General features: G+C 46.5%; 1 protein-coding gene across 1 annotated transcript in view; it reads left to right on the plus strand.

Moving 5' to 3' along the window:
* Positions 1 to 24,031, plus strand: part of LOC147900987 (uncharacterized) — a 594,828-nt gene that overhangs the window by 21,256 nt on the left and 549,541 nt on the right. Inside the window, exon 5 of the mRNA XM_087376414.1 lies at positions 9,122 to 9,218. Within this exon, the coding sequence (XP_087232540.1) occupies positions 9,122 to 9,218 (97 nt within the window). The remainder of the gene's footprint in view (positions 1 to 9,121; positions 9,219 to 24,031) is intronic.

The following is a 24,031-nucleotide window of genomic DNA, read 5'->3' on the forward strand; positions in this document are numbered from 1 at the left end:
CTCCTGTTCTCTTGGTCAAACAAGAGGCAGCAAATGCCTATTTATGCACCTATTTATGCCTCCGATTGCAGGCCCTTCTCCCAGATCTTATTCATGACACTCAAACGGGATTTGTGCATGGCAGAAGCATTTTCGATAACATTTTCTCTTTCTGGGAAGCTTCAAAGTGGGCCATGCAGAGCGGCCAGAATTTAGCCATTCTATTTTTCGATTTTAAGAAAGCTTATGACAGAGTAGATTGGGGCTTTTTGGAGGGCACCCTTCTACGTTTTGGCTTTACTGATGCTTGGATCAGAGGTGTTTCCTCCTTGTACAGATCAGCCCACAGCCAGGTACTTATCGGTGGGGTAAGGGGTGAGAGATTTCAGATTTCCAGATCAGTCCGTCAGGGATGCCCCCTTGCTCCTTTCCTTTTTTTGTTCGTGGCCGAGAAGCTATGAGTATCTATGTTCAATCTCAAGCTAACATCTTTGGGCTGAGACTTCCCATTAGAAGGGAAGAGGAGTTACTTGACAGTGAGTTGGCAGATGACACTGCAATTTACCTGGATGCCACTCCACAGACGCTCACTTCTTTCAGGACAACATTGGATTTATTTTGCTTGGCGGCAAGGGCGCAGATAAATTGGCATAAATCCAATGGCTTTTGGATCAGTGATGAGTACACTCCAGTTTGGGGGCTTGACATAGGATTTACTTGGGTTCATAGGGGTGTGCCTGTCAGATATTTGGGCTGCCAGGTCGGCTTGGATATTTCTTCCACGCAGCAGTTTGCTCCCGTGTTGGAGAGCATCGGGAGGAAGCTCCTTTTTTGGAGCTCAGCCAAGCTGGATCTTGCCTCTAGAGTTATGGTGGTCAACCAGGTTCTCTTGGCCACGGCCTGGTTTGTTTGTTCTTGCTGGTGCTATTCTAGGGACTGCATCACTCAGCTCAAGAGACCGATCAGAAATTTTCTTTGGAGTGGGCTTGATGGCACTGTAGATACCTTAGCTAGGGTGGCTTGGGAGACCCTCATCCTCCCTACACAGGAAGGGGGTCTTAATATTATTGATTCAGATTTGCAGTGCAGAGCTTTACTTTGCAAGATGGTGGTGCGGGGACTTATGCCAGGGCAAGAACCGTGGAAGGCCTTTCTTATTAGCAACATTCGGAGGTGCACACCTTCTTCAGGAGGAGACTGGATGAGTAGTATTAGGTGGATATTCACCACAGCAGACCTCAGATCACCTTCATCCCCTCTCATGGTTGCCATTCTGAAAGCATGGGCCAGTTTTAGGAGCACTCTTCAGAGATTCCTCCTTCCTCTCGTGAAGAGATTGATAGGCAACCCATCATGTCGAATGACAGTATTTTAGATGATCATGGCAGACCACTTGGTGACTCACTCTACATGCAGTGGTCCAGGTGGGAGAGGGGACTTGCATCATCTTTGGGGTCTTGGAAAGCTTTCCGGAGGCTTTCAGAGGAGACCAAGTCTTAGTTGACAGGACATCTCAGAGGGAGTGCAGGGAGGATCTTGCAGATTGAGGCAGCCCTTCCAGAGGAGTGGGTAGACACAGATGATATGCCACTCACTTGCTCCACTTGGGCAGGTACTTTTACGAGAGGCGGTGTTCCACTTCAGGTTTTGGCCTTTCGAGATGCACAGGAGGATGCTTTGGTTTTTACTATGCAGGATGGTGGCAGATTGCTCAGATCCACAGAGGACATCTTGCTTGAGTCTGCTTTTCAGCCTGTCAGGGTTGTAGGTCTTTTGGTGCAGGGATCAAATTCAGAGTTGGTTCCCAGACCCCCGGCTTCTCTCCACCGGGTCTTGGAGGCTTTGGCTTTACGGGGTAGTTCCCATTAGGTATTTACAGTGGGACCCTGTAGAGTGGGAGTGGATTGACACAGGGCATCGAGAGAAGAGCATCCCCTTCTTTTGTTACAGGGTCAGTAATGCCAAGAGATTTCAGCTCAGTGGTAGAGGTTGGAGACCTTCCAGAGTTCCTCATTGGGAGACATTTGATATTACTGCGGATCTGCAAAGGTGCTTCTGGAGGAGACTCTGGAAATCCCACGGGAATAGAAAGATCACTCTTTTCTTTTGGCTTTCTATCCATGGTGGGATTGCAGTGAACCTTTGGAGATCCATGTGTAGAGCCGACCCTACTTGCCCTCGTTGCCTCTTTGCTTCGGAGACTATTCAGCATTGTTTATGGGACTGCAGACAGGTGAGGTTTGGATGGGGGTAGCCAGGATTTTCAGTCACTTTGCCCACTCCCCATTCTTTACGACATGGGGAGGCTATGGAGGGTACTAGGTTCATCATTCGCACACTTTGTCTAGTATCTGGACAGACACCGTACATACTTTGATGGCCATATGGATGAGTATACAGGGAGACTCCCGTGCAGCCTCAGCTAGGAGGGCTTCTTTCTTCAGGGAATGGAAGGACTCTCCTTTCTTCTCTAAGACTCCTACAGGGTTGAGGTGGCACTTTCAGCCTCAGCCTTGGTTGTTTTCCACCTCACTTTGAGGAGATTTTATTTATCCTCATGATTTCATGATGTTGTATTTTCGCTTAGAGCTTGCTCTAGCGAGTTTCTTTCTTACTTAATAGAAGTCTCTTTTTGGGGAAAAGAAAACTTAAGAAGATCCCAAAAAGCAAGAAAGAATTCAACAGTGAGACCATCCCATCCTGGAGATTTCCATCTTTGAGAAAGAAGGGGCTCAAAGGAGGAGAGAGGGGAAGGGTGAGAAAAGGAGGGAAGGAGAAGGACCTAGAGGGAGGTGAGGAGGTAGACGGCTAGGGAGAGGAGTAGAGGGTAGAAGGCTAGGGAGAGGAATAGAGGGTAGGGAGGGGTTGAGGAGGGGGGGGGGCAGAAGAGCTGAAGATAGAGAGGAGAGCAACAGAAGGGGTGGCTTACAGAGGGGCTGGGAGGATGCGGGGGAGTAGGGCTGGGGTAGAGGAGGGGCTAGGGAGGGGAGGGGTAGGGAGAGGGATAGGAAGGGGTAGGGGAGAAGGTTCGGTAGGGGAGGAGCTAGGGAGAGGGGGACTGGACAATGAGGGGGAAGGGTGCAGGCTGAAGGAGGGAGTGGGAGGCTGAGGGAGGGGAGAGGCAGAGAGAGGCGGCAGCAAGGGAGGGGGAGAGGCTGAGAGGGGACAGCAAGGGATGAAGAAGGGAGGAGCATGGTTTGATGATGTTTTCAAAGCAAGGTATTTCATCTTTCATGTCTTCTATCATGTAACGTTTTTGGCAATCCCTCATTGGCTTCTAGATCAGTGATGAGGACACTCCAGTTTGGGGGCTTGACATAGGATTTACTTGGGTTCAGAGGGGTGTGCCTATCAGATATTTGGACTGCCAGGTCGGCTCGGATATTTCTTCCACGCAGCAGTTTGCTCCCGTGTTGGAGATCATCAGGAGGAAGCTCCTTTTTTGGAGCTCAGCCAAGTTGGATCTTGCTTCTAGAGTTGTGGTGGTCAACCAGGTCCTCTTGGCCACGGTCTGGTTTGTTTGTTCTTGCTGGTGCTATTCTAGGGACTGCATCACTCAGCTCAGGAGACCAATCAGAAATTTTCTTTGGAGTGGGCTTGATGGCACAGCAGATACCTTAGTTAGGGTGGCTTGGGAGACCCTCATCCTCCCTACACAGGAAGGGGGTCTCAATATTATTGATCCAGATTTGCAATGCAGAGCTTTACTTTGCAAGATGGTGGTGCGGGGACTTATGCCAGGGCAGGAACCGTGGAAGGCCTTTCTTATTAGCAACATACAGAGGTGCACAGCAGTATTAGGTGGATCTTCACCACAGCACACCTCAGATCACCTTCGTCCCCTCTCATGGTTGCTATTCTGAAAGCATGGGCCAGTTTTAGGAGCACTCTTCGGAGGATTCCTCCTTCCTCTCGTGAAGAGATTGATAGGCAACCCATCATGTGGAATGACAATATGGCAGACCACTTGGTGCCTCACTCTACATGCAGTGGTCCAGGTGGGAGAGGGGACCTGCATCATCTTTGGGGTCTTGGAAAGCTTTTCGGAGGCTTCCAGAGGAGACCAAGTCTCACTTGACAGGACATCTCAGAGGGAGTGCAGGGAGGATCTTGCAGATTGAGGCAGCCCTTCTAGAGGAGTGGGTAGACAGAGATGATATGCCACTCACTTGCTCCACTTGGGAGGTACTTTTATGAGAGGCGGTGTTCCGCTGTAGGTTTTGGCCTTTCGAGATGCACAGGAGGATGCTTTAGTTTTTACTGTGCAGGATGGTGGCAGATTGCTCAGATCCACAGAGGACATCTTGCTTGAGTCTGCTTTTCAACCTATCAGGGTTGTAGGTCTTTTGGTGCAGGGATCACATTCAGAGTGGTTCCTCGACCCAGACCCCCGGCTTCTCTCCATCGGGTCTTGGAGGCTTTGGCTTTACGGGGGAGTTTCCACCCCTGCCCGCTCTCCGCCCCCCACCCCCCCCCCGCCCCTTTTTTTTTTTTTTTCACCCTTCCCCCCCGCCCCCCGTCTGCCTCTCGCCCCATTCCGCCTCTCCCCCGCCCCCGCTTCCGTTCCTGCCTCCTCTCCACCGCCCCCGATCCCCGCCCCCACTCCTCCACCCCGCGCCATCTCCGCTTCCTGCCCCCCCATCCCGCTTCCTCCGCCCCCCGTCCTCCATCCTTCCCGCCACACCCAGGCTCCACCCTCCCGCATCTACCCCCCCCCCCCCCTTTTTTGGGTGGCAGCCTTTTCCTCATCGGAAGCCTCGCAGTTTGTCTTGGCGGTATGATTTTATGTTAGTGATTGGGCCATCGGCAGAGGCGGTCAGGCGGGTATAGTTCCAGGGACGACACTGTCCGACCATGCGCCTGTGTTCTTATCATTAGATTCGGCAGCTCAGTCCCTTCCCCCCCGCTCATGCCGGATTCCTGACTCCATTTTCTCGAGGGAGGATGTGCGCAGCAGTATTCGCAGTCTTTGGGACACAGACTGGGGCGAGTGCGTGGATCTGGTTGGCTCGGTGGCGCAGGCTTTACAGGAGTCCAGCCAGATCTGCCAGCTCGCAGCCCTACAGGTTCGACAGGATTGGTGGGGCAGAGAGAGAGCTCTTCGGAGGGACCTCGCCTCCATTCAGCGACTCCAGTAGGCTTCCCCGAGCTCAGAGGAGCTTCGGATCTAGGCCCTTCGAGCCAAAGCCCTTCTGGAGGAGACACTCCAGCGTCGCTTAGAGTTTTCCTATCACGCCTCTCTCCCCTTCTGGGCCCGGAAGGGTGACCGGATGTGCAGGGAGTTCTTAAGGACGCATGGCCAGAGAGCTGCAGGTGATCAGCTTCAGAGTCTCAGGACAGCGGATGGTCACATCGTTACGGATCCGGGGGAGGTCTTGGGGTTGGCCACTGACTTCTACAAGACCCTCTTCCAGCAGGAGCCGCTTGCCCCTCGTACTCGACGTGCCCGTGAGGAGGTGTGGAGACACACTCCTGGTCCAGCCTAGCATGCAGGCGACGTTGTTGGCACCGTTCACCATGGATGAGATGTTGGAGGCCTTGATGGCCATCGACGGACAGAAATGCCCAGGTGAGGATGGGCTATCCCGAGCATCTTCACCTCCTTCTGGGACCAGATCCATCAGCCCCTCCTTGCAGCTCTGCAGAGGATTTTCAGCAGCGGTCAGATGCCAGAGAGCCTTTCCTCGGGACTGATTTGCCTCATCCCGAAGGGAGGAGATAGACAGGAGATCCGTCAGTGGCGCCCGATCACTCTCCTTACCACTGCCTACAAAATCCTCGCCAAGATGATCAGCGCCAGAGTTCGGCCTCTACTCCCAGACCTCATCCATGACACTCAGATAGGCTTTGTCCAGGATCGCAGTATCCTGGATAATGTCTTCACCTTTTCAGAGGCGGCGGAGTGGGCTCAGCACAGCGGATCACACCTTGCCATTCTACTTCTCGACTTTGAGAAGGCCTACGATCGAGTGGACTGGTCCTTTTTGGAGGGGACTCTGGAGCGGCTAGGTTTCCCAGCAGGTTGGATTCAGGGTATCTCAGCTTTGTACAGGACAGCTTCTAGCAGGGTCATCATTGGAGGCAGGATGGGTGAGCGCTTTAGCTTGGAGAGATCAGTGCGTCAGGGCTGCCCCCTTGCTCTTTACCTGTTTCTCTTCTTCGCCGAGGCTATGACTTACTACCTTCGGGCGAGGTCTACAGGGATCAGGGGTGTTCGCCTTCCACTCCGGGAGGACACGGAGCTTTTGGACTCGGAGTACGCAGATGATACAGCCCTGTATGTCCAAGACGATGAGAGGATGCTAGAGAGGGTGCGGATGGCCCTAGAGGTCTTCTGCTCGGCCGCTGGTGCGAAAATCAACTGGAACAAATCAGTTGGTTTTCTCACAGACCCCGGGGCGTGTTCTCAGTGGGGGAGGTTTTTGGGTTTCAGATGGATCCCACGGGGACAGACAGCTAGATACCTTGGTTTTCAGGTTGGCCTAGACATCACGCCAGCTCAGCAGTTTCTCCCGGTGCTAGACTCCATCCGACGGAAGCTGGCTTTCTGGAGCACTGCTAAGCTTTCCCTTGCAGGTCGTGCCCTGGTAGTTAACCAGGTCCTCCTAGCCACGGCTTGGTATGTGGCTTCCTGCTGGTGTTTCTCGAGATCCAGCGTGGCACAGCTCAGGAGGCTGGTTCGGAACTTCCTTTGGTCCGGGGAGGATGGTCTCAGAGATACCAGAGCCAGGGTTGCTTGGCAGACAGTCATTCTTCCGCAGGCTGAGGGTGGCCTGGGGGTCATCGATCCAGAGCTTCAGAGTCAGGCCTTGTTAGGCAAGCTTGTCATCCGTGGTTTGACCCCGGGGGGGCAGACGTGGAAGATGTTACTGCAGCAGGGAGTCGGTTCTTGTGTCCCGCGCCGAGGTGGAGAGTGGCTACCGTCCCTCAGGTGGATCTTCACTTCCGCCCCGCTCACTCAGCCCCGTTCCCCACTCGTTCGTAGCCTCCTCATGGTTTGGAGGCGGCTCCGCCTCAGTCTCATTCAGTCCCCTCCTAGCTGTCAGGAGGAGATCGATCGCCAGCCGCTTATCTGGAACGGTCAGGTCAGAGATGCCGAGGACCTTCAGTTGGGGGAGAGATCACATATCAGGTGGGATGGCTGGATGAGGGGGCCAGCCCGGTCCCTTCGAGTTTGGAGGGATACGTACAGACATCTGGAGACGGCTGATCTTGCAGACGCAGTTGGAGGTGCACGTGGAGCCCAGGCGAGACGCACGGAGATCGACGGCGCGATCCCAGCTGATTGGCTGGTTCCACCTGAGCCTCAGGTCCTCATGCCTGGTGACGCCCGCTGGCTGGGACAGTTCACCCCCCGTGGCATCCCACTGGTGATCGCAGGACGTATGGATGACTCCTCTATCTCCTTCTTCGCGGTTTTTGAGGATGGACGACTCAGGAGAGAGGATGCGCTCATCGACCCCCTACTCCCATGGCAGAGGGTTCGGGTCGTAGGCCTTTTGGGGAAGGTCTGGCGTACCGATCCTAGCATCGAGCAGGACCAGATGCAGCTTTGGCGTCTCTGGCTCTGGGAGGGGCGGGCCTTGTCAGAGCTTGATTGGGACCCAGGAGAGTGGTGGTGGCCAGAGATTGTGACAGGACAGGGGCCGACCTCCTTCTTCGCCTACAGCACGACTCTGGGCAGGCGAGTTCTTGGGAGGATGCAGAGCCGCCCCCCCACCCAGCGGCCCAGCTGGTATGCACAGGGTATTTCCAGGTTCTTTTTGCAGGCATTCTGGAAGGCCTTGTGGGAGAGCTGGCGGCCGCGGAAGATCTCATACTTCCTGTGGCTTCTTGCCCACAAAGGTCTTCCAGTGGGGAGCTGGTTGCGGCAGATAGGCCAGGACGGATGCTGCCAGATTTGCCATGAGGATGAGGAGTCACCAAAACACTGCCTGTGGAGCTGCACTCGCGCCCAGGAAGTGTGGAGGTGGACTTTCGGGATTCTTACTCGCGCTGCACCAGAGCTAGGATTGATCACTTGGGGCGCGTTCTGTTGGTGCAGCACCGCACCTGGTATTCATCACTTATTCGAGGCATGCCAGCAGGACCCCACTTTCCTTATCACACAGGGGACGTGGGGGCCGCTCGAGGGTATCCCGCAGCACCTAGCAGAGGCTGATACAGGAGTTCGGGAGAGGCAGCCAGTCTGGGAGATTATTAGCAGCATTGCAGGGTGGCACATCTGGACCTCGCGCTGCGCGCAGATCCTCGGTGGCACCTCCTTATCGACTGCCCAGATCATGACGGAGATTTGGAGCGAGATTATTCATACCCTCAGAGGCCAGTGGGACTAGATTCAGGGAGATTCCCGGGCCGGTCAGGAGAAGCGGAGACGCTTCCTCCGGGCTTGGGACACATAGGGCCTCTTCTTCGAGTAGACTTCGCAGGGCCTTCGGTGGCACTACTCACCACCCCGATGGCTGTTCATTCACACTCGTCTTATCCCTCCGTGAGAGTATGATTTATTCTGTTACCTTTTAGGGCTGTGTCCGATTTGTGAACGCAGCCCGTCAGCTACAAGCTGACCTTTTGTATCTTGTTCTCGAAGTAATATAATTAGCACTGTTTCTTCGGCAAAAAAAAAGTCTATATCAAGACCATCTCAAGGACTATTTGTAGGCTTGTAGGTGGTGACTTCTTATCTCCATGGGCGTGGAAGATACTGATTATATATTTCTTAATGGGCTTAGAAGATACTGATTATTCTTTTTCCCTGGATAGTCTTCTCTTTCTTTCTTCTAGTTAAGGCATCATGAACAGCGTAACCAATGATATCAGCTCTTGTTTTCCTCAAACTCTTTCTCGATGAAAACCTTGCAATCAATGCATTCTTCTTTTTCCTATAAGGTGGTACTTTCCCTTTATTTTCTAAGATGGAACGTGTTTTTCCCGCCAGCAGATGTACATTTTTATTCCAAGATGCGAACTTGACTATGCTAGCTCTCCCACCTAATGTTGTGTATTCATATTATGATATAAAAGTATGGCGGTTTTCAAGGAAATCAGTAATTACAGAGTTTAAGTTCAACATCTCACATTTTAGTTTTAGAACACAATTAATGCATCATATTTGATCTTATTTGAGTTGAATCTTTTGTAGGAAGACTGAGTTGGAGCAGCTTTTCATGAAGGTTGATGTAAACAACAATGGCTTGGTGGATTGGAATGACTTCACTAGCTACATACTTTTGCAGCAGGTATCGTACTTTTGATCCCATCCCAGTAGCTTGCTTTCTCATCATGTTACTTCATTGACTATATAAAATTTTATATACTATATAGTCATCAACAAACCCATGCTATATTGATACAAGAGGTTGCTTGAATTTAACCAAATAATTCTTTTGTATATGCCTAGCATTGTGCCTTTGATGCTCCCAATGGCTAATCATGTGTACCAGTTTTCTGTTCATGCTAAAGGAAAAGACATAACATGCCAGACGTACTGAAAATGCCATCTGAGCTGAGCTGCACCCTGCTCCCCATTGCCTAGCCTCCCTACTACTGCCCTCCCCCTCCCTCCCAGCTGCTCCCCCCCCCCCCTGCACCTACCTTGCTGTTTCCCCCCCAATGCACCTCCTGCCTGCCCCTCGCACCTCTCCCTACACCTCTGTTGTCTCCCTCCTCCCTCCCCTACCCTTAGCCCTACTGCCTCACTGCATGCCCCTCCCTCCTGCCTGCGCCCGCCCCTCCATTTCTACCTCCCTGCTGTAAACATCCCTCCCATATCCCTCCGCTTCTCTCCCCTCCCCTTCCCTCCCTGTTGCTACCTCCCCCCTGCCTCCCTCGTCTCCAGTCTCCCTATCTGCTGACCTCCCCTCTCTTGCTTTACCCCCTTGTTCCTCTCTGGTGCCTCCTCCTCCCACCCCTCCTCCACCTTCATCCTAGTTTCTCTCTCAAGTGATAGAAGGATCCTAACTTTGTCTAAGCTGGCCTTCCACCTTCAATTGGTGAATGGCTAGCCAATTCTCGTCTGCTTTTATCAACCACAAGAACATGCTTCTTTTTCCCGAGAAAAGGACTTCTATTAAGTATGAACAAAGCCTGCAAGAGCAAGCTCAAGGTGGAAATACATCATGCAAGCATGAAAAGAAACACCTTAATAGAGGTCCAATAAAAGGCTCCTTAGAGCAAACAAGAAATAAACCAAGGTTGAGGCTGAAAGTTATATCTCAACCATGCTGTGGACTTCGAGGAAAAAGGGGGCGCCCCTCCATTCTCTAAGGAATATAGCCCTCTTAGAAGAAGTTGCTCGTGAGGTCCCCTGCATGCTCATCCAAATGGCCATCAGCAATAGTATCTTTCCAAATAATGGCAAAAGTGTGGGAAGGGAGGACCTAGGATCCATCCAATACCTCTGTGCATCTGGCTCTCTAGACATGCATGGCTGATATACTCACCAGTATCTCCCAAGAAGAATCCATAGAAACATGGCACAGGCCTGACATGTGAAAAGGGAACATCCGATGGGATATCTCAAGGTGTATGCCCCAGGCACACCTTGGTTTCTATGTGTGTGTGCTAGAGGCACAGTTAGGTGTCCATAAGCACTGTTAGGTGGTGGTAGATGCCACATAGGATGATCGAGAGAATCTAGGAGCTAATTGAGGAGATGATTGTGGAGCTCAAGGGTCATCAGTGATGTCAGTGATCATGTAAGAGGTGCCTACATAAGGACCTCACCTTTATTCATTCCATAAGCAAGAATTCTCATTTTGTGTTCACTTCATGCTTTCCCTTCAGTTCCCCAACATGGTATCAGAGCACTATGATTCTCCTTGAGCCCATTTGTGCCACATCATCATCTTCTTCTCCATTTTCTTCTTCTTCTTCATCTTCACCATTTCTTCCCCTTCTTCCCAAAACTTGCTAGAGCTTGTTCTCCCTCGTCGCTTCACGATTCTCCAAGTCCTTCTGGCTGGAGATACCCCTCGTATGGGCAAACTCTCACCTGCAAGGAATTGAAGAAAGGACGTCGCTGCTGGTCGCCATTTCCCGAAAATTGTCGAAACTCTCTTCTACGTTTTCTCTGTTTTTGCTCTACCTTTCTCTAATTCCTTTTAGGGAAGCTTCTCCATACCTTGGGCTATCTTGTGTTGAAATTTGAGCAGCAATGGCTGCATATTCAAGGAGAAAACAAGGAAAAACCAATCGACTTTCAAGCAGCTAGCTATGGCGACGTGACGTGGAATTGCGCCTCTCCTCCTCAGTGGCTCTTCTCTGGTATATGACCTTTGTTTCTACCTAGAAAGCCCTTTTTTCTTTGCTTAGAATAGTGAGATACAAGCCCTCCAAGTTCAGGCCTCTGTTTTGGACAGTTTTGACAAGGTTGTGAGTTTGATGCTACATTAGATGCTACTTTAGCATTTCTGATGTTTTAAAGTGATGAATAGCATCAGTACAACTGTGGCTACAGCTTTGTTTTAAGTTTCTATACCTAGATTTGCTTGGAATACTTTCATTTAGTCACCTCTATGAAACATGCAAGTGAAAGCATCATTGATTTGTAGTATGGAATTTGGTTACAAGTCTTTGCTACTCTAAATGCTTGTACTTTGAAGCCCTTCAACTCTTTCTAGCCTTGTAAGAGAGTAGACACTGCCCATTCTGGGTCTCTCATGGCTACCTTCTTGAATATGGATAAGTTCAATGGTAAAGGCTTTCACACATGGCAGATGAAGGTTAAGTTTGCATCAATGGGGGAAAACCTCTGGGGGCTTGTCAAACCTGCTTCAACTTCTTCTTCAACAGCCTCTAATGCTGGAGAATCCTCAGCTCCGCCACGCCTGGCAAGAGATCTTGTTAGAGAGGAGAAAGCCTATGGCATCATTGCTCTTGGCTTAGGAGATGACTATATTCATCACATTTCTGATTTGGAGTCTCCTTCTGAAGCTTGGCAGAAGCTTGATATTATTTTTGGTGCTAGCTCTCACATCTCAAAGTTGTCACTTAAGATTGCTTTCTTTGAATTGAAGGTCTTATTACTGATCATGTTGTTACCACTTTGAAAAATCTTCCTAATCCTACTCTTGAAGGTCTTATTACTGCTCTTCAAGAAGAACAAAGGCACATGGAACTCCGGAGAGGCAATGACATAGCCTATGCCATAAAATTTCAAAAGGGCAAGTTTTCACCTTGTAAACATTGTGGGAAGACTAATCACCTCTCAAAAGATTGCTTCAAGATCAACCTTGCAAACATTGTGGCAAAAACAATCACCATGAAAAGTATTGTAAGGCCAGAAAGGAAGCAACTTCAAAGCCAGAGACTGCCAATCTACTTTCAGTTGATGTGCCTCCACAAGATGAGGCATCCTATGAAGATTATGCTTTTTGAATCATCTTTATATATGCTCTAGATCTCTCTTTTTATGTTGAGTCAAGGTACTCAGCCTCGATAGTCCTCCAAAATGAATGAAATAAACTATTGTGTTCTTTGTAAACACCTCTGGTCACCATATGATGTAGGCCATGTGTATGTGTTTTGCTCCATGGTACCTCTTGCAGACATTGTGTGCATGTACATGCAGGGGAGATAACCATTGGAAGGTCTTTTGTATCCCTTTTGTTTACTTCACACCCTTGGGAACCCCTTGCTAGCATGAGAACCTAGCCATAGATTTATCCTTGACCACCATGAGATGGCATGAGAAACTATGAGACTAGATGTATCCTTGACATAGCCTGAGGCATTCCCTTGAGGGGGGGTATGATGGGATATCTCAAGGTGTATGCCCCAGGCACACCTTGGTTTCTATGTGTGTGTGCTAGAGGCACAATTAGGTGCCCATAAGCACTGTTAGGTGGTGGTAGATGCCACGTAGGATGATTGAGAGAATCTAGGAGCTGATTGAGGAGATGATTGTGGAGCTCAGAGGTCATCAGTGATGTCAGTGATCATGTAAGAGGTGCCTACATAAGGACCTCACCTTTCTTCATTCCATAAATAAGAATTCTCATTCTGTATTCACTTCACGCTTTCCCTTCAGTTCCCCAACAACATCAGCATGACTCAACTAAATGTCGTCATATCAAGAGAGCAGTCATGCCTCTCAGAGAAGACCTAAGGCCTCAAAAGGGAGAGCTCGTCCATTGAGTCCCCAGTCATAAAGGAGGGGAAAGGAGCAAACATATTGAAAATCTTGGCAACGCCTTCTATATGATCCTTGCCTGCCTGCAATCCCATATGCAATGCTCTATAGTCTCCACATCAAAATGGCAATGAGGCAAGCAGAGTCGTCCCAAATTGGACCTCCATAAGTTCATTGCAATCCCTCCATGAATAGAAGCGCAAAAAAAAGAGAGTAATTTTTAGATTCTTGAGCGATTTCTAAAGTCTTCTTCCAAAAAGTTTCTGCAAATCAGCAAAAATCTGAAAATTCTCCCAATAAGGAGTTATGGAGGGCCTCCAGCATCTACAATTGAGCTGAAAATCTTCTAGCATTATTGATTGTGTGACAAAAGAAGGGAATACTCATCTCTCTGTGCCCTACATCATCGACTCCCACTATTTGGGGTCCCATTGTAAAAACTTTATGGGGACTCCTCCATAGAGACAAATACTCCACGAGCCCAAAGAGAAAAGCAGCAGGTCTACATCTAGATGCCGTTGTGAATCCAAGCCGTGCTCCACATAATCTAAGAGCCCGATAGGCTAAAAAGGAACTCCCAATAGACTATCATGTGTAGACCAATAGCCTACCCCTTTTCTAAACATCAAAGACCAAGGCATCCTCATTTGTCTGTTGTAGTACAATCAACTAAATTGGAGTACCTATTCCCGTGAAAGCCCCATCTCAGTAGAGCAAGACATAGGCCTATCATATGTGTCAATCTAGTCCACAAGTATGGCTCCATCGATAATTTGAATTCTATGTGAACTTACCTTGAGGGACTTCCCAATTGTAATTTACGATCCTGTTTTATGAAAGATTTTTAGGATCCCACAGATCAGGTAGGGCTTCTCTTCCAACTTGACCATTGCATATAATGAGAAATGCTAAGTGGTCTACCATGCTCATCAAGTATGAAATCATTCCACATGATGGGCTGTCTGTCAATCTTTTATAAAGAGAAGGGTGGAATTCTCTGAAGATTACTGTTGAAGCTGGTCCAAGCTTTCAGGATAGCAGCCATAGAGGAGAGGAGGGAGAGCTTGTTGGAGAAATCATAGTCAAAGAGTGTGTTCTAGTGTGTACTAGAAACTAGTTTTATGAGTCTTTGTGTGAGAGAGTGCCATGTGGCATATTGGGAGTTATCCCATATACATAGTGTGTGTGTCCACTCTATATGAGTGTTGTACCTTCACTTGTCACATCAATCAACTCAGTGGAGCTTTTGGTCATGTAAGTGATTTCATTTTGGTTCTTGCCTTTCCTTCCATTTCATTTCATTTCTAGTTCAAGTTATGCTTCCTTTCTTCTAGCTCCCTTGCCTCCTTTCCTCTTTCTTCTAGTTCCTTCATGTGGTATCAGAGCTATGTCAACTTTCTAGATTTCCCTTTCTTGGGCAAACCTTAGTAGTGAGGTAGTGTGGAAATGGAAGCTATCTTCTCCCAAAGGGTAGAGCTTCCCTCTCTTCCCTTAGCCTCTCCATGTGCTGCTGATTCAAGGAGCTACTGCTGATTCGTGGAGCTGCTGCTCATTCTGCCTCCTACTCCTGCTCATTCCGCCTCCTACTGGTAATCATTCCACCTTCTGCTGCTGCTCATTTTGCCTCTTGTTGCTGCCATTCCGCCTCCTACTACTGCTGCTCGTTCCGCCTCCACTTTTGCTTCAGTTCTGCCGCTGATCGCTGCCATCAGCCTCTCCTCCTACCTGCTACATGCTACCTCTCTTCTGCCCGCTACCGGTGATAGGATAAAATCTGTACATATTTTTCTCCACATAGATTGTGCATGAGGGTAGACACTGAACACATGATAGTGTTAATTTGTGGGTTGTGTGTGAATAAGCCAATGTAACTGGCTGCACATGTAAAAGACCTTTTTATTTTGAACTTGAAAGACTAAAAGTTTTTTTGCAAGGACTTATTAGGGAAATGATGAAATGCAATGTGGTTGTACCAGACCTCCAGAGCAAGGGTGTCCGGTGTGTGGTCAAATGAAATGTTTTTGGGGTCATGTTAAGTCAAGTCATGAAGGGTTTTTTTTATATTTTCCTGAGTCACTGTGGTCTTATATGTTATGGGAATTTGATGTGTTCTGGTGCCCATGTCAAGGGGCTTTTTATGTGTGTATATGGGGGAGCATGCAAGCTTTAATGTGCATGCTAATGTGTGTGGGAATTGTGTGACTAAAGGTCCAAAATGTGCATTTAATGTGATTTGGGGAAAATGTCTTGAGAGTGGTAAAATGTCACTAGTGAGGTGGCAGATTAGGCTGAGGTGGCTGGACTGATTGAGAAGGCATCGTGCTCATACATATGGCTACGTAATAGAAGAGGGAAGCTTCTGGTTGATGAGCGAGCATGGTACGTGGAGTCTTGGGCTTGCAGATAAAGGAGAAGAGGCAGGAGATAGCAAAAAGAGGAGATTCTGTGAAGGGCGGACGAGCTGTACAAAGAGCTGGTGCGATGGTGGGAGGCTCCTAGGGTGAAGAGGAGAGAGCAGCACAAGGATCACAGCGGTGTTGATTGAAGGGCTACACTGTAGGAGAGGGATTCCGTAGATGAAAGAGACTGTGGGCGTGTGCATAAGCGAAGGGTGAGTGCCTATGAGCAGTATGGGCTGGTACGGAATCTGAAGCGTTGGCTTTGTACGGTCTGCAGTACGAGATTGTATGGTGTAATTGTTGATTGGTACGGGCTGGTAGTACGGTGCCTTGATTGCAGGCTGAACGGGCACATACGAGTTATTAAAGATGTCTTCTACGAGCTGTACGGAAGACGATCGTCATTAAATGCAGACTGTACGGATTACTGTGTGGTTGTACGGGCCTGCTGTCGTACGTATAATTGTACGGATGCTTGTGCGGTGAATGTACTTACAGATTTATAAATGATGGTACCCGCCAGTTCCTCTTGTGAACAGCTTGTGAGCTTGGGGGTCTAGCTGGCCCATGAGCAGTGGGCTGTGGATCCGTGGTATTCTCAGGCTAACTGTTTTCTGAGTTTTTTTTTTTTTAGGAAGTTCAGTTCTGAGTTCAGTCTATTTCGGGCTGTGTAGGCTTTCCCCTCTTTTAAAGAGTCTGGGTGTGTTCTAGTCAGATTGTGTGGGAGGTTGACTTGTTACTTGTGTGCTCTGGATACCCGCTCTGAAAGTCAGTGCATAAGCTCTACCTTGAGAGCTACCACATTATAGTACTGATCCCGGGGAAGTCCTGAAGATACGATTTTGTCTCTAGAGTTGGATTCTAAAGAAGTGGATATGATCGTATGGGGTCAGCAGTAAAGTACTAAGTCATTTTGTGTTTGTCTGAGGACAGTCCTGTGTTTCTTTTTTTTTCACATCATTGTGTTGGCGATCCTGCTGGGGACAGAGTCTTTGTTTTGGTGAGTGAAAGTCCACCCAAGTCAAGGAGTACTCAGTGATCTTGGAAAATGGCTCAAGATTTTGCAAGATTTTATGGTTTACCCAATGAAGACCCCAAAAAGTTTATTGAGAGTATGGAGTTCATAGCTCTTGTAAAAGACAGAAATGCACCCGAAGTGTTGCTGCAAAATTTATTTTTTTGCTTGATGGGAGAGGCCCGTACATGGTTGCAGGAATTTCAGGCCAGTTTTCAAAATGAGCAAGGAGAACGCAGGAATCTCACTTATGGAGAGGTAAGAAGTAGTTTTTCAGCACGGTTTTATATGTACCAGGGATGCAGATGGAGTATGAAGGGAGTTATGTGCTTTGTATCAAAGGAAAGACCAAACTGTGGATGATTATGTGACTAGATTTATGGTCATGTGGCATAAATGGCAGTCAATTCTTTTGCCAGAAGTACCACCTCGTGTCATAAAGAAGGATAGATTTATTGCAGGATTAAAGCCTGAGATACGGGTGAAGGTTGAGGTGAAGGACTTGCCAACTTTTGAGGAAGCTCTGAGAGTGGCTAAGGAGAAAGAGAGGAAGCAAAGAAGGATAATTCAGTTGGAGTATGGCATGCCCGTTGTTCCTTCTGTTATGGAGATGCCTGTGCAGAATGTAATTGAGCCAGTGAGGCCAGAAGAAAAGAAAGAGGGATCAATGAAGGATGAAATTCATGAAATGGCTGAATTAATGAAGAATCTCAGTTTAAACCTTATGGCAGGAAGAGGACGAGGTCGGACTCCAGGTGGTAGAGGAGCAGGTAATGCATCCAATTCAAGTGTTCAAGCACCTTGTAAGACGGGAGAGGACGGGGAGTGTATGCTCCGTATGTGCAATGCTTCAATTGTCTAGATTGGGGACATTATAGTACACAATGTGATAAGCCCCCCAGAGTTGGCGGTGATGTGTACCCACTTCCTTCAAATTTAAATGATAGGTCAACTGATCATGGAGTGGAGATAAAAGAGCCTGGACCTTCAAGTAGTAACGGAGTAAAGAAGGTTTCTTTTGAAGATAAGGGGAAAGGTAAGTTTGTCAGCGTGCTTGGATTGGAAGAGAGTGATTTGGATGTTTTTCCTCTTGGGAAGAGAGACAGGGATGAAGAAGGAGAGCCAAGTGTAAAAAAGAGTAAGCAGGCTGAAGATGTTGTTACTTATTAGAGGAAAAAGGTAAGGAAGCCCAGTCAGGAGTACAGAACAGCTGATTATCCCTTGGGAAAGGAGCAGGCTGAATATGATTTGATTGCTGATTTGTCTAACAGAAAGGTGGACATTACTTTTGCACAGATGGTTGGGCTCTGTCCAAGGCTGAAGAGAGAATGGAGGAAAGCTGTAAATCCAGGTAAGAATAGAGTTGTGCATAAAGTAGCAAAAAATATTATGTCTATTTCGGAGCTTCCTGATATTTGCCCTTCGGTGGAGGCATGGCATAAAGGTTATGAGCTTGGAGAGGCATACATTGATGGAGGTGCCCAGATATGTGTGATAACTCAATCTTGTGTTGAGAGGTTGGGTTTGGAGGTTACTTATCCTTCTCACCTCCGAATAAGAATGGCCAACCACGCCAGAGTGAAGAGTTTGGGGGTAGTGAAGGATTTGGATGTGGAAGTCTTCAATGTGCATTGCAGAATAGATTGTCATGTTATGCTGGCAGGTATGGGTGCTTACCCTCTCATTTTAGGCAGACCTTGGTTGAGAAAAGTGGGAGCTATTCAAAATTGGGGGAAGGGAATAATCTCAATATATACATCTAATGGTAAAAAGTTCAGTTTTGATATGGTGAGTCATGCTGAGATATCAAGCCCAATCGAAGAAGAAGAAAAGCAGAGTGAGACCACGAGTGAAGAAGAAAGTAGTACTACTTCTGACAGTGATGAAGCTCAGGTTGCTTTCATTGAGGGAGTGAACTTTTTGGGTACAAAGGAGCAGGCTGAAACTGTACATCAGTTAGAAGAGGACAGATTTGAAGCAATGGAGGAGTTTATGCAATCTAAAGAGGCACCTGTCTCAACACAGGAATTAGTACAGCAAATGATTAATCCAGATCTTACTCTGAAAGAAAAGGAAGAGTATTCAGCCATGTTGTGCAGGTATCCCTATTTATTTATCACATCGTATGAAGAGATTAGAGGGTTTAAAGGGAAGCCTTTGAAGATTGAATTAAAAGAAGATGCAAGGCCGGTATTTCAGAAAATGAAAAGATTGAGTCCTGAGCAAGTGAGGGTACTTCGAGAGGAGGTGGTCAAGTTGCTTAAGGCTGATATAATTTTTCCCATTGTTCGCTCTGATTGGGCCAGCCCTGTGGTTATCGTACCAAAGAAAGATGGACGATGGAGAGTATGTGTTAATTACAAACCGTTGAATGCTATGACATCGAGTAATCACTATCCTCTCCCACATGTGGATGACATATTGGATAAGATAGCCGGTCATGAGATGTATAGTTTATGTGATGGGTATTCGGGCTATTTTCAGATTGCAATTGCTCCTGAAGACCAGACAAAGACAACTTTCATTACTCCCTGGGGCTGCTTTTCTTATAAGAAGATGCCTTTTGGTTTGAAGAATGCTCCCTCGCATTATCAGGAGAACACAAATGAGGTACTTGCTCTTTTTCTTGATAAATTTTGCAAGGCTTTTATTGATGATATTTGTATTTTTAGTGATCGGAAGGATCATTGTTCCAAACTGGATCAAGTGCTTGGGAGAATTGATGATAGTGGAGGACAACTTAATCCCAAAAAATGTAAGTTGGCACGGCCAAGTATTAAAGTATTGGGTCATGTTGTTTCTGAGAATGGAATAGAGCCAGACCCTGAGAAGATCAAAGCATTGGTTACTCTAGCACCTCCAACAGAGACAAGGCAGTTGCATACTTTCTTGCAAAAGGTTAAGTATCTTTCCAGATTCATTTCTATGCTTTCTCAAGTTTTGTATCCATTACAACAAGCAGTGAAGAAGGAGCCTTTGCAATGGACAAGTGAATGTGGAGAGATTTTTGAAGCAGTCAAAGAGATTGTTGGAAGAGTGTCAAGTGTTAAAGCTCCTGATTTCGATAAGACTTTCTATGTCAATCCTTCAGTAGGGCCGGATGCATTGGGAGCCATTTTATTGCAGCAGGGAGAGCAATCAAGGTATATGAGGCCTGTGTTTTTTGCTAGTAGGGTAAAAAGTGAAGCAGAGAAGAAGTATTCAGCTGCTGAATTGGTATTAGCCAGCTTTGTATTTGCATGTAGAAGATTTCAGAATTATTTATTGCCTCATTCTTTTGTGGTACTTACCAGTTGTACTCTGCTGCCACAACTTGTGAATGGTATTAATTTTTCACGAAGTATGGTGAGATGGGTAACAGAATTGCAGGAGTATACTTTTACTTTCCTGGTAGAGAACTCAACCAGAGCAACCGTGGCCGATTTGCTTACTTACAAAGATACTCCTATTTTAGTCAAGGAAGTGGAAGATCATACTGAGAGAGTGCAGGAAAAAAGTTTAGAAGACAGCTATACCTTGTTCTTTGATAGTTCTTACAGGAAGAGTATTGACAAAGCAACCGGTGGAATGGTTGTCTATGATCTTGATGGTAAGATAATTCGGAAATCAGGTTTTCCCTTGGTAAGCAGTAATAATGAAGCTGAATATGCTGCTTTAGCTGAAAGCTTGCAATCATGTTTGAAAATGGGAATAAAAAGATTGATCATAAAAGGTGATTCAATGCTGGTTGTAAAACAGAATCTGGGGGTGTGGAAGATAAAGCATGAACATTTAAAGAATTGGGTTAGCATTGTTAAAAAGTTACTCAGACATTTTGATGCATGGTTGTTACAGCATGTGGACAGAAACTTGAATCATGAGGCACATGATGCTGCTTGTGGAAAGGAAAATGTGCATGTGTGTGTAGTAAAAGTTCAAGAACCTTTGTACAGAGGGAGAGAGTATCTTTCGAATGTGGAGGCTTTCTTGCTCACAGGAAAAGTGCCAGAAGAGGTTCCGAAAGAAAAGAGGTATAGATTTGTTAAGACTTGTGAGCCTTATTGTCTAATTGACAATGTTTTGTATATGAAGGGTGCAAATTTAGTCTTGAGAAGAATCCCATGGCAAGCTGAGATCATGCATGTGCTTGAGGCAAATCATGAGGGGATTTGTGGCGGACATTTTGCATTCAAGACAATGCTAAGAAAGATACTAATGGAAGGGTATATCTGGCCCTCTCTACAGAGAGATATAAAGCACTGGTGCAGATCCTATTTACAATGCCAACAGATGGGAAGAAGAGTATTACATCCAGAGTTGAGAAATCTCATCATAGCATACAACATATTCGAGAAGTGGGGGATTGATGCAATCGGTCCACTTCCCATGACTTCAGGAAGTAAGTGTTACATTCTCACTGCGGTAGAGTATCTTTCGAGATGGGCAAAAGCACGGGCAGTTGCTTCAGTCAATGCTAAACAAGTGAGCAAGTTCATATATGAAGATATATGTTGTAGATTTGGAATGCCTCTGGAATTGGTAAGTGATAAAGGGCCTTGCTCACTCATGGGGAGAGCACCCTTGAGTAAAAGATCCACCCATAAATATTTATTCCAGTTTCTATCACCTCCTCAAGTTCTATCTATAGGCTACCATCCTAGGCTCATAGGTACCTAGCTTGTTTATTGGCATGTTTAGCTCCATAGGTCTTAAAGAACTCCTTGCTCATCTGGCCCCTCTTTCTTGCCAAGAAGAAAGAGTAGGATTGAAATGCAAACTGTGGCTTCTTGTCCACCATCTCATCTAGTATGGTCTAAGCCCGAATCTCATGTATATGGTGCTCCTCCATTTTGGCAATTACCAAAAACTAAGCAAGAAAAGGCGAGTGAGACAAAAAAAGCGAGGGATAAAAATAATAATAGATTGAAAAAGCCCCTAATAGAGTAGAAAATACCTAATTTCTTCAAGATTCTATATGTTTTATCAATGCCAGAAGTTCAGATATCCATTTAAATTCAAAGCCATTATTACTCTTTGCAGTATTGCGATGGAGGGGGGATAATTTTACTCCTTGCATGTTGGGTCTTACACTCTTTGCTTTGAGGGGGGATGTTGGAGAAATCATAGTCAAAGAGTGTGTTCTAGTGTGTACTGTTGGAATATGAAGCCAAAGTGAGTCGAGGTGGTCTAAGTGAGTCCTAGACATGCCACGTGTCATATTGGGAGTTATCTCATATACACTATGACTTTCTAGAGTCTAGTGCCATACTATATAGTGTTGTACTTGTCTTGATTCTTTTCATATCAGTCAACATCAAGCTCTTTTGGTCTCATGTGAGTGCTTGTCCATTGCTTTCATTTCCCTTCCATTTCATTTTTATTATGCTTGTTATCTTTCCTTTCCATTCCTAGTGTTAGCTTGCTTCTTTCCCTACCACTATGATCTTTCATGTGGTATCAGAGCTTGTTTGCAGTGGGCTAGCACTGACTCATGCTCTTACTACTGACATCAGAGATCTCTCTCTCTATTTAGAGGTCTATGTACTTGATGATCGGGATTTTTGTTTCTTTTTAATTATTCCTACAACTTGATATATTTTGGGGTCCTCTAGTCCCCCTAAAATGATATGTATTGAGTGTTTGGTTTTCATTGAGTCTAAAGGTCCTCTGCCTTGGATAGTCCTCCTAAAAAGATGTATTGGTTTTCCTATTTTGGTGTGTGGCTTCCTAACATATCCTGTTATGAAGCCAAGGGGAGATGTACTGTGGGAGCCATATGTATTGGCTTTGATAGGTCTATTTGTTTATCAGGCCTGGCTTGAGAGTTCCAAGATGTTGGTGCATTGGTCTCCTAGAGCTCTAAGTTGGTTATGCATCCATGCATAATGACCCTCTGAGCCATGCTAGATGAGATTTCTATGTTATGCTTACTAGCCTTTGAGCCATGCTCACTTGCCTCTGAGATTGTGTGGGAACCATGTCTAGTTCTAGACCGGCATGCATAATTTCGATGACCGTCATTGTCATGTTCTGTTCTTGGTTCCATTCTAGTAGTCTCTCACCTTGCCTTCATGGGGGGGTGTTGGAATATGAAGCTAAAGTGAGTCTAAAATGAGTATTCTAGGTGGTCTAGGTGTAGTTTAATAGTGTAGTGAGTCTAGACATGCCACGTGTCATATTGGGAGTTACACTAAGGCTTTCTAGAGTCTAGTGTCACACTATATAGTGTTGTACTTGTCTTGAGTCTTTTCATATCAGTCAACATCAAGCTCTTTTGGTATCATGTGAGTACTTGTCCATTGCTTTCATTTCCTTTCCATTTCATTTTAATTATGCTTGTTATCTTTCCTTTCCATTCCTAGTGTTAGCTTGCTTCTCTCCCTACCGCTATGATCTTTCATGTACTAGAAACTAGTTTTATGAGTCTTTGTGTGAGAGAGTGTCATGTGGCATATTGGTAACTATTCACATATAGTACTTGAGTGTGTGTGTCCATTCTATATGAGTGTTGTTGTACTTCTCACTATATACAATAGTCTAGATGGGAGAGAGGCCCTACTTTGTAGTTATTGGAAGTATTTAAAAGGATTCCGGATGATTGTTAACTCCATTTAGTAAGTCACCTCGGAGGGAGTACAAGGAGAAACCAGCAGATGATGCAACCATACCCTTGGATTGAGTTCTTCTAGGTAACATGCCTCTTTCTTGATCTACTTGGCTAAGGGCCTTTACGAGATCAGGATCCCACTTCATGTCACATGATTTTCAAGATCAAATGGGGATGCCTTGGTCTTTGATGTCCATTTTGGAGGCAAGTTGTCCAAGTTTATGAAGGATATACTAGAGCATTTTTCCATTCAACTTGTCAAGGTTTAGTTCATGTGGAGTAGTGTTTCTTGGCTTCAGGATGGTACCTAGACCCTAACCCAAATCACATTTCCTTGATTCCATGTAGGATTTGATCTATGGAGGTGTCCCCATATTTATACTGGGATCCCGAGGAGTGGGAGTGGATTGATGTAGGACACCAAGAGAAGAGCCTCCCTTCTTTTGATGCATGGCCAGTAATGCTAGGAACTTGTAGCCTAGCCTGAGAGGCAAGAGGCCCATCAGAGCTCTTCATTGGGAGAATTTTCAGTTTTTGGTTGATTTGTAGGATCATTTTGGAAGAAACCTTGGAAATTCCTCAAGAATATAAAAATCACTCTTTTCTTTTGACTTTCTATTCATGGAGGAATTGCAGTGAACTAGTGGAGGTCTATGTTTGGGGCTGGTTCCACATGTATCCGTTGCCTTTTTGTTAAGGATCTATTCAACATTGCTTATAGGGCTGCAGACAGGCGATAATTATCTGGAGTGGGTCAGCCTCTATGAGGAGGAATTTTCTCTTTCAAGATGTGGAGCAGCTCCCCGTTCTTCTTGCATTCCCCCATAGGTTGAGGTGGCACTTTCATTTTTCTACTAGAAATTTTACAGAAGTTTGATTTTGTCTTATTAAGGCATTTGTTTTCTCATGCATTGGATGAT

The sequence above is a fragment of the Dipteris shenzhenensis genome, chromosome 6 (genome assembly GCF_047967505.1).
Source record: "Dipteris shenzhenensis isolate YYH24624 ecotype China chromosome 6, Dip_SZ_1.0, whole genome shotgun sequence".
NCBI lineage: Eukaryota > Viridiplantae > Streptophyta > Polypodiopsida > Gleicheniales > Dipteridaceae > Dipteris > Dipteris shenzhenensis.